Source organism: Oncorhynchus nerka, linkage group LG22 (assembly GCF_034236695.1).
Source record: "Oncorhynchus nerka isolate Pitt River linkage group LG22, Oner_Uvic_2.0, whole genome shotgun sequence".
Taxonomy (NCBI): Eukaryota; Metazoa; Chordata; class Actinopteri; order Salmoniformes; family Salmonidae; genus Oncorhynchus; species Oncorhynchus nerka.
Genome location: NC_088417.1, coordinates 34,393,327 through 34,407,694, shown reverse-complemented (window position 1 = coordinate 34,407,694; position 14,368 = coordinate 34,393,327). Strand labels below are relative to the sequence as shown.

General features: G+C 41.9%; 1 protein-coding gene across 1 annotated transcript in view; it reads left to right on the top strand.

Moving 5' to 3' along the window:
* LOC115105117 (cadherin-10-like) overlaps positions 1 to 7,686 on the top strand; it is a 61,651-nt gene extending 53,965 nt beyond the window's left edge. Inside the window, exons 9-12 of the mRNA XM_029626752.2 lie at positions 3,160 to 3,281; positions 3,378 to 3,486; positions 3,687 to 3,935; positions 6,594 to 7,686. Coding sequence (XP_029482612.1) covers positions 3,160 to 3,281; positions 3,378 to 3,486; positions 3,687 to 3,935; positions 6,594 to 7,087 — 974 coding nt within the window. The 3' untranslated portion in view covers positions 7,088 to 7,686. The remainder of the gene's footprint in view (positions 1 to 3,159; positions 3,282 to 3,377; positions 3,487 to 3,686; positions 3,936 to 6,593) is intronic.
* Positions 7,687 to 14,368: the final 6,682 nt, after the last annotated feature.

Sequence of the window (14,368 nt, the reverse complement as noted above, 5' to 3'; positions counted from 1 at the left end):
ACTACACAATACATTTTATAAAAAGCCACGTTAGACAGGATTACCTAGACTTACTGATCAGCTCAAATAGACGGAAGTGTGCTATATGGCAGACCAATCCAAACTCATCTCTCGGCATGTCTAGCCCTTCATTATCTCAGCCAATCATGGCTAGCGGGAAAGTTGCTGACCTTTTCTGTGGCTAAACCAACTAGGCTCGTAATTTAACAATTTGATTCGTATTTACAGATGGTATACACGTTCACAAGTTCACATATTCTAGAGGGCATTTCTGCCCAAAAACACATTTTGATAAAAATAAAGTTTGCGTTCAAATGGCTCCCCTGTGAAGTATGGTAAAGAGATGAACATTCAATTCTCTGTCATCAGCTCTAGTGGACATCCCTGCAGTCAGCATGCCAATTGCACGCTCCCTCAAAACTGTGGCATTGTGTGACAAAACTGCACATTTTAGAGTGGCCTTTTATTGTGCCCAGCAAAAGGTACACCTGTTTAATGATCATACTGTTTAACCAGCTTCTTGATAAGCCACACCTGTCAGGTTGATGGATTATCTTGGCAAAGGAGAAATGTCCACTAACAGGGATGTAAACAAATATATGCACAACATTTGAGAGAAACATGATTTGCTACTATGTAAATGTTACCTCAACAGGGGTATAGAAACCTGTTTGCCATACAGGCAATCTAAATAGGCAAATACCTTAGTGGCTCTGTTGCACTCCTCTGAGATCACGCTGACCTGTTGCTTAGCTTTGCCCATTTAAAGCCCCTACTTGGATAAACTTTTTATTTTTTATTTTCCTTTAACACCTAAAAGCCCCTTAATATTCTCTTTCCATTAGCCATACTTGAAATCACCATTAGGACCTTTACACTTAGGCACCCAGTGTGCCCTGTGGTAAAATGGCATCATCATATTTGTTTTCCTAAAACCTGTCCTTTGAGTAACTGAACACTGCTTCTAAAAACCCAATCTTGCCAACTATTGCCAAATGTCAGGCAGCTGAGGGCCACCTGGCCAGCCCCTTGTCCCACAGATTTGTGCGCTCCGGCAAGAATGTGCAAAATTATCAAGAGTTTTAACTTTTTAAAATAAAAACAACAAAGGGAACCTATGCAATATTGAAGTAAAAATTGTGAAATGTGCAAATAACGCTAAATTACCACATAACTTAGCTAATATTAGCACTATAGCCAACCAACCAAGCCCTGCAGCAAGTCCAATGTGGAACTGTAGCCGGCACTATAATTGGTGTATCTTCCACTACATAAAATAGACTAAGTCTACTTAAAATCTTCCTGGGTAGCGGGCACCAGCCCACTGACCTGGGATGTATCAGTGCTGCTACACTTCCTGGCTTCGTCAACCTGGCATCGGTTTGGTTGATATACACAGTGTTCTGCTGCAGTCTTTCTACATCTGCATATATGTGGTCACAACCAGGATGGACAACTCCTGTTCCAGCCTCATAGGTCCACACAGGCAATGCCCACAGTTTCATTTGGCTCAAAGGGCTGCTCATCAGAACCAGTTGTCCAATGGGAGCCTCGTTAGGAGTATTAGGAGAAAACTAAAATAAACATGCAACTACAACTTAATATCTGAATGAATGTTTCAGGCAATTGTGTAGGATAATCAGTCTGCACCAATGTGAGTCTTTCCAATGCTACTGCAAAAATACAAAAAAATACTCTTCAATCTACACACAATACGCCATAATGACAAAACAAAAACAGTTTTAATTTTTGTGGGCAAATGTATTAACAATAAAACACAGAAGTATTGAGACCCTTTGCTATGAGACTCGAAATTGAGCTCTGGCCCATTCGTTTTCCATTGGTCATCTGTGAGATGTTTCTACAACTTGATTGAGCAATTGGGGGAGAAGGGCACTGATCAGGGAGGTGAACAAGAACCCGATGGTCATTCTGACAGAGCTCCAGAGTTCCTCTGCTCTGTGAAGATGGGGGAACCTTCCAAAAGGGCAATCATCTCTGCAGCACTCCACCAAATCAGGCCTTTGTGGAAGAGTGGCCAGACTGAAGCCACTCCTCAGTAAAAGGCACAACAGTCTACTTGGAGTTTGCCAAAAGGCAACAAAAGGACTCTCAGACCATGAGAAACAAAATGTTCTGTTCTGATGAAACACAGATTCAACTCTTTGGCCTAAATGCCAAGCATCACGTCTGGAGGAGACCATGCACCACTCATCATCTGGACATTACCATCCCTACGGTGAAGCATGGTGGTGGCAGCATCATGCTGTGGGGATGTTCTTCCATGGCAGGGACTGGGAGACTAGTCAGGATCGAGGGAAAGATGAACAGAGAAAAGTACTGAGAGATCCTTGATCAAAACATGCTCCAGGACCTCAGACTAGGGCGAAGGTTCACCTTCCAAGAGGACAACGACCCTAAGCACACAGCCAAGAAAACGCAGGAGTAGCTTCAGGACAGGTCTCTGAATGTCCTTGAGTGTCCCAGCCAGAGCCCGGACTTGAACCCGATCAAACATTTCTGGAAGCACATGAAAATAGCTGTGCAGCGACACTCCCCATCCAACCTGACAGAGCTTGAGAGGATCTGCAGAGAAGAATGGGAGAAACTCCCAAAGTACAGGTGTGCCAAGCTTGTAGCATCACACCCAAGAAGACTCAAAGCTGTAATCACTGCCAAAATTCAACATAGGTATATAGAGCCTTCACTCAGTACTATGTCAATGTGTTTTTTATATATATATAAATTTGCTAACATTTCTAAAAACCCATTTTTGCTTTGTTATTATGGAGTATTATGTGTAGATTGATGAGGGGACAAAACAAGTTTATCCTTTTTGAGAATAAGGATGAAACGTAACAAAATTTGAAGAAAGTGAAGGTGTCGGAATACTTTCCTGTACGTTATTTTTTTTGTTAACTTTGCTAATGTTAACTTCAGGGATATTTCAATTTTACTGTACGAGCTCCGAACTACTGCTGTTTTTCTGTTCTACCTGATAATGAATTACACCCACCTGGTGTCACTGGTCTAAATCAGTCCCTGATTAGAGGGGAAGAAATGTTTTAAAAGCATTGTAACTGGCTTTGAGGTCCAGATATGAATTTGAGGGGGTCTACTCTATGGGCCAACTAACACATTTTCAAACTTCTTGTTTAGGTAACCCTCGCCAAACCACTCGAGTCCCAGTGTTCATACGGGTCCTGGACGTAAACGACAATGCACCTGAATTTGCCATGTATTACGAGACATTTGTCTGTGAAAATGTCAAATCTGGACAGGTACAGTAGATGTATGACATCATATTACTACAAATGGTGATGAAAAGCCTGAAGAAACATGTGTTTTCCCATACCTTTTTGTTTCACTATCCACAGCTGATTCAGACAATAAGTGCGGTTGACACGGATGAGCCCCTTGTTGGACATAAGTTTGTCTTCAGTATGAGCTTCTCCAATCCAAATTTCACCATCATTGACAATGAAGGTAGCTAATGTTAGCCTTGTGCTTTTTATCTGGCCATTATCTGGTCTTAGTTGTGTGAGTTGTATTGACAATTTCACTTTTTTTGTAACCTATGGAGCTGCAATGTCACAATCATTACTGGGAACATTTGTTCTAAACATTAGAAACAACCTTAAATTTCTCATATCCCCTTTTGCTTCCCTCTGCGATCTACCCCTTAGATAACACAGCCAGGATCATCACTCGAAGGGGAGGATTTAGCCAGCGTGAGATGAATACATACCTACTGCCCGTGGTGATCTCAGACAATGACTACCCTATCCAGAGCAGCACCAGCACTTTGACTGTGAACGTGTGTGCCTGCGACAGCCGGGGGAACGTGCAATCCTGCAACACAGAGGCTCTGCTGTCTGCCGGGCTGAGCACTGGAGCTCTGGTGGCTATCCTGCTCTGTGTCATCATCCTCTTGAGTAAGTATCACTATCAATCACACTGGTAAAGTCAACCGTTGCGTAACAAACTACACCCTATTCCCTGTTTTTACGAACCAGCTCGTAGCCAGTAACAAAGAGAGAGACAACGCAGAAATAAAGAAATGACAAACGTATTTATTAAACAAAGTAAACTATATCCAAATAACAATGGTGTGTGTGTAGTCAGTAGTCAATAGTGTAAGTGAGTGGATGTGTTCAAAGATTGTGATAATGAAGGGTATTGAGGGGTGTTCACACACGCAAGAAACGCCACCAAAAATGCCACAACAAAAAACACCAGTGTGTTTGAGGAGACTCTCCCACACAATCTATGGGGAGAAAGGTGTATTTATCCCCGGGACACACCCGGGACCAGGTAGTGTCCCATTTCGCTGACAACCCTCCCGGCTCCACCCACCGACATCCTATTAGGGAAAACAAGAGCAAAGAGAAAGAATTCGGCAGACAGAGTGGGAGGGTCGTCACACTGTGTTGAGCCCGTAAGGCTTTGGTCATATGTAGTGCACAATATAGGAATATGGTGCCATTTGGGAGACGCCCAACTCAAACTGAGTCAGAGAACTTAAGTACTATTCTTAACATACAGTACTGTACAGTAGCACACAGCAATCCAAGTCACTTATTACAAAGCTGAAGCAATTATTCTAGGCTGTGTTGGACTCTACCACAATAAACGACACTGCACATGTAACGAACTGGTCTGTAGCCACAAATATCCTGGAGTATAATGTGATAACACCCTACGGAGTGAGAAAGGACTTCATTTGCACCCGGTAGGCACTGGCTAGCTCCTTCTTTTTCTCTGCTGTGAGTCCTTCGACAGCACTTAAATCCTCTGTGCTACTTCTGTGCTATTCTTTTGTGTTATTCCTTTCATCATCAAACTTCTTCAACTAAAGAAAGTTTAAAGTAGGGCCACTCACTGAGACATTACTTTGCTGGCTGCATGTGTAAATAGTGTGTTTCCTCATGAAAATGGTGCAGCAGGATGAAAGCTTTTATTATTGGTTATATCCACTTGACAAAAAGGTATTTGTGTTTTTCCCTGCTAAAGTAGGTCACATCCTATTTCCTGGCATCCTAAAGCACCACTTCAGCCTCCTTTGTGAGCTAATGCAGTACGTAAAAGCACAAAGTGCAAAACAGAAAGTGTGCATGTCTTTTTCCCCGTCAAAAAGCAAAAGATACGTAGTGCTTATGTTCAAGGGGATATCAATAAGTAATGGGCAAAAAGATGACTTTGAACCTGGTATTGCACTTGGCCAAGCATAACCCCAGTGCCATCTAAACAGCATAATCCATGAGCCTATTAGGGATGTTGAAATATTCAATTATCCAATTAAAGGTCATGAGTGACTTAATAGCAACATAAATACCAATCCACTGAGTTTTGTTTGTGTACTCTGCTTTGCGTTATGGCTAAGAACAGCCCTTAGCCCAGTGTTATTCATGATAATGCACAGGTTCTCTTGTTTTATTGCTTAAATGAGTGTGTGTGCTATTCCTCCTCCTCACTCAATAATGCAGAGACCCAGCTCATCTGTTGATCTGTTCATCTGTGCTCTCTTCCTTTCTCTTCCTGTTCCATGATCTCCACCCAACTTGAATCTTGCTCACATCCTTGCCTAGCCACTGATCCCTCGCTAGCAAATTAACTATTGACATTTCTTCCACTGCATGCTGTGCTTGTTCCTTCTCACAGTCCCCCTTCACTTGTCTGTCTGACACTGGAGAGAGCTCTACTGTAGCTCTGGCTTCTGGCTCACTCAGATTGGAAGTGCTGAAGGTTGAACCCCATGTTCGCCTCTTGAGTGAAATATCATGACATCTGCTCATTATCCGATGGTTTTCTCACTTGAACCCCTCTGACAGGCTGTCTAATTCACCTCCACTACGCCTCTGACAGGCAGGCAGGCAGGCAGGCAGTAGGCACTGAGCTGGAACAGTTTGCGCTCCTCCTCCACACTGCACCACACCCCTCCATGCCACCCAACACTGGGGTATTAGTCAGAAAGGCATGGTAACTGGGCCTCTAAAGAGCCACTCCTTCAGAGACCTTTGTAATTAACACCTGGGTGGGAGGCAGGTAGAGTACTACAGCACCTGCTGAGGGGTGGGAAAGAGGAGGAGGAGGAGGGGGATGAGGAGGAGGCCCCATTGTAAGGGAATTGTTTTTCCTCTCGATTTGCTCCTTTTTCATGAAAATAATGAGCAACAACATACATCCAATGCTCTCATAGTGCCACTGGATGCAAATTCCTCCTTCAGCTGGCAAGTTTGGATTTAAAGTCCTGCTCAGAAATTAAAATAGAATAAGATGCATTTAATTATGTGAGTAAGGGTAGTCTGTCTTGAGAATGAGAAAAACAAAGGGATAATTCAAGTGCTACAGATTTTCTACAGTGAATTTGATGTTAAGGGGAAAAGCGAAAGAAAAGCTTGTTCTGCTCAATCTTTAATAAAAGGAGGTGAGTGCCCAAGGCAGTGCAGCGTATTTATCACTGATAGCAAATGTCTTTCTCTCCGGTGTGTATTCCTGAGTTTACTTAATGAATGACGGAGCACACTCTTCTTCTCTCCCATCTCATACTCAAGTTTTAATCTCTCTATCTATCTGTCTGTCTGTGTGTGTAGTGATCGTGGTGCTGTTCGCTGCCCTGAGGAGGCAGCAGAGGAAGAAGGAGCCTCTGATCATCTCCAAAGAGGATGTGAGAGACAATGTTGTCAGCTACAACGATGAGGGGGGCGGAGAGGAGGACACCCAGGCCTTTGATATTGGCACACTGCGCAATCCAGAGGTGATGGACGCTAAGAAGCTGCGCAGGGACATCATCCCAGAGATGCTGTTTCCCTTCGGGAGGACATCACCTATAAAGGATAACGCTGACGTCAGAGACTTCATTCACGGGAGGCTCCATGAGAACGACTCGGACCCCACCGCGCCCCCGTATGACTCCCTTGCCACCTACGCCTACGAGGGGAGCGGCTCGCTAGCCGAGTCCCTCAGCTCCCTGGAGTCTGGAGCTACGGAGGGGGACCAGGAGTACGATTACCTAAGCAACTGGGGACCGGCGTTCAAAAAACTAGCGGATATGTATATAGGGAAGGACACAGAGAGAGAAACCTAGATAACAGTTAGGGCTGTACTACCGGAGCCCATCATCAATGACATGTATTGATAATCTCTCTCACACACTATCCTGCAACCGATCCATTGATTCATATGGCTGGTCAAGTAGAATTCATGAATTAAACATTAAACTCACTACTGGTGGTGATATTCCTCACGGTTTTACTGTTTTTGGTTATAATCAGTAAAGATGCCTTTGAATTTTAAGAAATGTTGTGAACAATGGTATGGACAATGTGTTTTGTAACTGAGGAGTGAGATAGTAGTCTTGTATACTATCAATGTTTATTGGAGAAAAAAAATGCTTTTCCTGCAAAGTAAATTTGAAATAGATACATGTATGAACTGCTTTTCCATGATGGACATACTATATCCTATTCGCCATCTTTGTTTGGCAAGCAATGTTCATGTTAATGGTTGGTTAGGTTTATTCTGTGGATCCATTTCATCATATACTGTAGGTGTATGATGTAATAAGGACGTGTACGTTGTAGGGTAACTGTCACACACTGAATTCATGTTGTTTGAATGCCAAGTCATATTGTTTTATATTTATATTTTTATACTTCTTTTCTTAATAAAAAAATTAAGAAGCTTCACATTTTCATACATTTTTCATAGAGTTTCAAGTTTTATTAGTAGTATTTTATGAATCACACAGTTAACGCCTTGGCCTCTATAAAATACAAGTTGATACATCATGTCAGTGGAATTTGATAATATAGAAGTTCCACAATATTCAGCGGACAAAACACATTGTAAATATAACGTTTTCACATCTGAAGTATGGGAAGCTAGGCATGAGCTACAACCACCACCTCAATTTATTGTTAGCCACTATGGTGCAATGTAAATCAGATGGCAGTAATATATTAGCAATATGAGTATTGCTAGGAAGGTTCCACTTTACATATACTGTATGATCAATAACTCTCGACTTTCTCTTTGTGGACAAAAAAAAACATTTAATTTCTTTGCCCAATTATGGATAATGTATCTGCATGCATATTTTGAGACGAGTGGAATGAAAACTAATACAGCCAGTGCTTTTGACCCAAAATGGCACAATATTCCCTACATAGTGCACTACTTTTGACCAGAGCCCTAGGGTACTAATGTATATAGAGAATAGGGTGCCAATTGGGATGAATCCAATGTATAGCTCTCAGAGTTACAAACACACATCACTCCAGTAACAAACTCAATCATCCCCTTACACCAGCCACAATCTGAAACTTTGAAGGATATCTGTGGGGTGGTCATGGATAGTTTCACAATAGAATAATTTGTGATCCTATTGAAGTGCCATTGCTTATAGGGTGGCAGGTAGCCTAGTGGTTAGAGCATTGGGTCAGTAACTGAACGGTTCCTAGATCGAATCCCTGAGCTGACAAGGTAAAGATCTGTTGTTCTGCTGCTGAACAAGGCAGTTAACCCACTGTTGCTAGGCTGTCATTGTAAATAAGAATTTGTTCTTAACAGACTTGCCCAGTTACATAAAGGTAAAATAAAAACAACATGGGTAGATAACATTCTCATGCTAATACTATTCCTCCAGCAAGATGGTATATTGATTTATGATACACATATCATACACATGTTGACTGCTATGGACCTTGTGGGAGTCTATAGTAATAGTATTCATTCAAATTTACATATAAACTCAGCAAAAAAAGAAATGTCCTCTCACTGTCAACTGCATTTATTTTCAGCAAACTTAACATGTGTAAATATGTGTATGAACATAAGATTCAACAACTGAGACATAAACTGAACAAGTTCCATAGACATGTTACTAACAGACATGGAATAATGTGACCCTGAAAAAAGGGGGGGTCAAAATGCCGCCAGCTGCATTAAGTACTGCAGTGCATCTCCTCCTCATGGACTGCACCAGATTTGCCAGTTCTTGCTGTGAGATGTTACCCCACTCTTCCATCAAGGCACCTGCCTTACAACAGGCCTACAAACCCTCAGTCCAGCCTCTCTCAGCCTATTGCGGACAGTCTGAGCACTGATAGAGGGATTGGCGTAACTCGGGCAGTTGTTGTTGCCATCCTGTACATGTCCCGCAGGTGTGATGTACAGATTTACCGATCCTGTGCAGGTGTTGTTACACGTGATCTGCCACTGCGAGGACGATCAGCTGTCCATCCTGTCTCCCTGTAGGCGTCTCATGGTACGGACATAGCAATTTATTGCTCTGTTCTCATCTGCATTCCTCATGCCTCCTTGCAGCATGCCTAAGGCACATTCCCGCAGATGAGCAGGGACCCTGGGCATCTTTCTTTTGGTGTTTTTCAGAGTCAGTAGAAAGGCCTCTTTAGTGTCCTAAGTTTTCATAACTGTGACCTTAATTGCCTGCCGTCTGTAAGCTGTTAGTGTCTTAATGACCGTTCCACAGGTGCATGTTCATTCATTGTTTATGGTTCACTGAACAAGCGTGGGAAACAGTATTAACCCTTTACAATGAAGATCTGTGAAGTAATTTGGATTTTTACTAATTATCTTTGAAAGACAGGGTCCTGAAAAAGGGACATTACTTTTTTGCTGAGTATATAATGTGTTTCATTTACTTGTAAACACAGTGAGTAAAAATCAAGTAACAATCTACCTTTGCCTTTTAAATTGAACTGATGACTGCTATATCCAGGAATGTATTATCTCTGTAGCACAATCTGAGGTGTAGGCTCAGGATAAAGAGGGGGACTCCATGACTCTACTGAGAGACCAGACCATACTAGAGTATGTTCGGGCAGAGAGACAAGCCAAGGTGACTTCAAAGACTTAACACGGTGTAACGCTCGAAGAGTGATGGGTGTGGAGTCAGGCGCAGAGAGCAGAAGATTCGGGGGAAAAAACTTTAATGTCCAACAGGAAAACGTACAATGGGTGACACTGAACACAGGCGTAAATACACATACCCAAGTACAAACTGGTACCTCACCTGCCAGCGGAAAAACCCAACAATAATCAATAACACCTCTTAACATAAACAGTAACAAGCCCGCACAAACGCAGGCGGGCTAACTGAACTTAAATAACCCCAACCCAAAAACCACAACAAGGAACAGGTGAAACCAATTAGACAAAACCAAACGAAAAGGGACAAAAGGCATCGGTGGCAGCTAGAAGACCGGCGACAACGACCGCTGAGCGCCACCCGAACGGGAAGGGGAGCCACCTTCGGTGATATTCGTGACACACGGTTACTGGCCATTACCTTAAGATTTGTACTAAGTCCCAAATGGAACCCTATTCTCTATACTGTATAGTTTACCACATCAGGTCAAAAGTATTGCACTACAAAAGGGAATAGGGTGAAATTTGGGACACAACCCTGGTAATATGGGGCACAATGAATTGTCCATGGCTTGTTTTTCAAATAGCGATGGAAATCCACTCTCTGAAAATATGTATTTTTTTTTAACACATCTGTGTCTAATTAGGGATGACACATGTTGTGTTACTTTTAAGACAATCACCGTGTTGGCACAACATGATTTTAATAAATGTTTCAACACATTTCGTGTCAATTCCTGGAATTAATGTGTTAAAAGCTGAAAACCATACAGTATCAACCAGTCAAATTGCAGATCCAAAGTAATCATGCATCTACTCTCTTAGAACATATGTCGTGTTTTTATCTGTGTGTCTAGTCAGGGACGGTATGTTGTGTTGCATTTATGTACATTGTTCAACACAATCATTACGTTAAAAGTAACACGTGTCATCCATAACTAGACAAACAGATGTGTTAAAAAATGTGTTGATTTTTACTCAATGTGTTGCATTCCACTTCAATCCACTTTAACTGAGGAAGACATGTAGAAATAAGTTGCCATTTAATTAACGAATACAGTGCTGCTCCACATACAAAATCTTACATGAAACAAATTCTGTACATGCAAGATATCATTAACAAAATAATTCAAATGTGTTAGTGCTAGTTAGATATGCTGTCTAGGGAAACCAACAGACAATTTTTGTACCTGAGATAAGGACTCAATCATCAAGTTTGCAGACGACACTACAGTGGTAGGCTTGATTACCAACAACGACGAGATGGCCTACAGGGAGGAGGTGAGGGCCCTCGGAGTGTGGTATCAGGAAAAGAACCTCACACTCAACGTCAACGTCAACAAAACAAAGGATATGATCGTGGACTTCAGGAAACAGCAGTGGGAACACCCCCAAATTACTCATCTCATATGTATATACTGTACTCTATACCATCTACTTCATCTTGCCTATGCCGTTCGGCCATCGCTCATCCATATATTTATTTGTACATATTCTTATTCATTCCTTTACACTTGTGTGTAAAAGGGAGTTGTTGTGAAATTGTTAGATTACTTGTTAGATATTACTGCATGGTCGGAACTAGAAGCACAAGCATTTTGCTACACTCGCACCAGCTAACCATGTCTATGTGACCAAAAACATTTGATTTGATGAGGACTAAATGGTTACCATATCCAACAACAGTCCAGAGGCAATAAAATAATCTCTACCGTAGAACAGTTAAAATAGTATAGCTCTTCCACTCACGGGTAAGCAATAATAACTAGCTTAAAGCCACACTCCCACTAAGCCAACCTCCAATATAATTTCCCAGTGTGCCTTTCCAGTGAATTGTAATTACCACCCATGACTGTATTTGTACTTGTTAGATGGTTGTTGAATTCACTCATTTCTAATTCAGTGGCTATCACCAAATGAGTTCCTAAGTAAATGCTGTCATTAAAACTAAATGTCATGAACTGGTTTTCTGACTCCCAAGTAAAATAGCCTTTTTTGTAACTATAATATCACCTATAATAAAAAATAAAAAGGTATGCATCTGTTTGGCATGTCTCTTGTGATACAATTCACAGCAGCACTGACGGATGTGTTGACATTACTGTTTTAGAGTTTTGAACATCGCAGCCCCTTCTTTTGTTCCGTGCTGACTGAAGACCTAGCTAGCCAGTAACTAGATAACACCAGGCACAGATGAAAGGGGTAAAACATTACACAAATAATTACACAAGTCAGTATTTATTATGATTTTAGTGGCAAAGCAGATAAAAAAAGACAAAGATGAGATGAACTCCCAGCGTGTTGATGTTCTCCGTTTCCACAGCCAGAATGATTTTGCAGTGCATGGTGATCGAACAGGTTTCCTGTTATTTTCATAACAGGTGTAGGGAGGGTGAAGTCTGAATTAAAAAAATAGTAATTATACAGATTTTTAACAAAACATGCACACAAGAGATTTAATATCTTGGTTTTTGTGATAAATGTGGAGCGTTGGACTAGTAACCGAAAGTTTCCACGATCGAATCCCCGAGCTGATAAGGTGAAAATCTGCCGTTCTGCCAACGAGCAAGGCAGTTAACCCACTGTTCCTAGGCCATCATTGAAATTAAGAATTTGTTCTTAACTAACTTTCCTAGTTAAATAAAGGTAAAAATGTACATCATTCAAGGGACAAAAATGTAATTGATGATATCTTTTCATTTTTCAGTTGTGCCTGCACCTGCTGACCTTTGAAATCCAAATCCAAATGTTTCAGTTGGGCAGTTAGGCTCCTGCAAGAACCCCACCTCCTATGGGGTTCTTGGAAGAACCCTTTGGGGGCAATTTTCAGTGCCAAGAACCCTAAGGTTCATCGAAGAGCTTTGAGGATCTTCAAAGAACACTTGTTGAACCCCTATTCTTTTGTATACTGTACATACACAGTGAGTAGACAAGAGTATATAAACAGAATATGAAGTAACCAATGTTCAATGACTCTATCAGTGTTTCTCAAACTTTTTCACTCTGGCCTCACTTACATCACATTGTGCATTTTACTGTTACAACTTTCAAGAGTAGGTTGAAATCCCAACTGAGGTCTTTAAAAAAGGGGGAGCGGGAACCCCACACCCCTACTGCTACCCAACTGTTTGGAAACCACTGCTCAATATATATGGGGAATTAGTCTCAAGGTGCATTAGTCTCTGATGCGCCTGTACTGTCTCTGTCCACTAGATGGTAGCAGAGTGGAGAGAAGGCAGTGTACCCTCGGTGATGCATTGGCCTGACCGCACCACACTCTGGAGAGCCATGCGGTTGAAGGCAGTACAGTTGCCATACCAGGCAGCGTAAATAATAGACCACAAGCACGTTGAAATAACTACATCCAAAACGTTCTTTATTTGGGATGTTATTATACCCCCTGTGAAGTTGACGAGAACAAGTGATTGTCAGTTTCCATGTCACATTGCATAATACATCAGGTTCAAGAATGGCAGAGGGAAAGAATGTTTTCAGAGATGGGTAAGGACCCCCTAGGCCATATTTATCAATAATTCAGGTAAAGTATTGGCATGTGGACGGGAAGTGACAGGCTGTGTCAGGTTAGGCGGACCACCTGAGGCATGGAGGGGTCCTATGGGGAGTGGGAATGGTTACTTAAAACCATTCCCACTCCCCATAGGACCCCTCCGTCAGTGGTTACTTAAAAATTACATCCCATTCCCTATTTAGTGCACTACTTTTGACCAGGGGCCATAGGACTCTTGTCGAAAGTAGTGCACTATTTAGAAAATAGGATGTCATTTGGGATGCAACCTTTGTTCCCCCTGTTAAGAGGTTGAACTCACACTTGAGTGGAGTTAAGAGGTGCGTCCAGCGATGCGTCCTGGAGGAGGAAATTAACTATGAATCAAACGAGTCATCATGGAAGCCAATGGTCCTGTTAAACGCAAGACTCATCTGTTCTTAAGAATAAATACATTCTTAAAGACACTGCCGTGCTAGTCATTGGGAATGTTGAGTTATGGGCTTTTCTGAGGTTGGTTGGTTTTTAGAAGGACCAGTCAAGGTAAGAGAAGCGTTTGGTTTACAAGGAAGGGGGCATTTTTGCAAGCAAGGTGCACAAGCATATTGCATTTTGCATTGACCATAGTTTTCAATATTCTGAGAATAGAACATTTTATTTTCTATTTGCAGCTCTGAGGTAGTCCTTTATACTTTCCACTGTCACATTTTAGGGATATGGCGCACTAGTAAAACATAGGCAACATATATTACCTCTTGCCTAACGCTACCCCTCTAAACTTCACAGTGCCTTCTCAGTGCTTTTCATACCCCATGACTCAGCTAAGCCAATTTTTTCTAACACCCAGGGATGCACAGTCAGGATGAAGATACTCAGTGTCCTGATGAAAAATAGCCCCAGCAATTCTACGGTCACCTTCGGATTTTACAGTGCGAGAGAGCTGAAGACTGAATCTGTGCCAGGACAGGACAC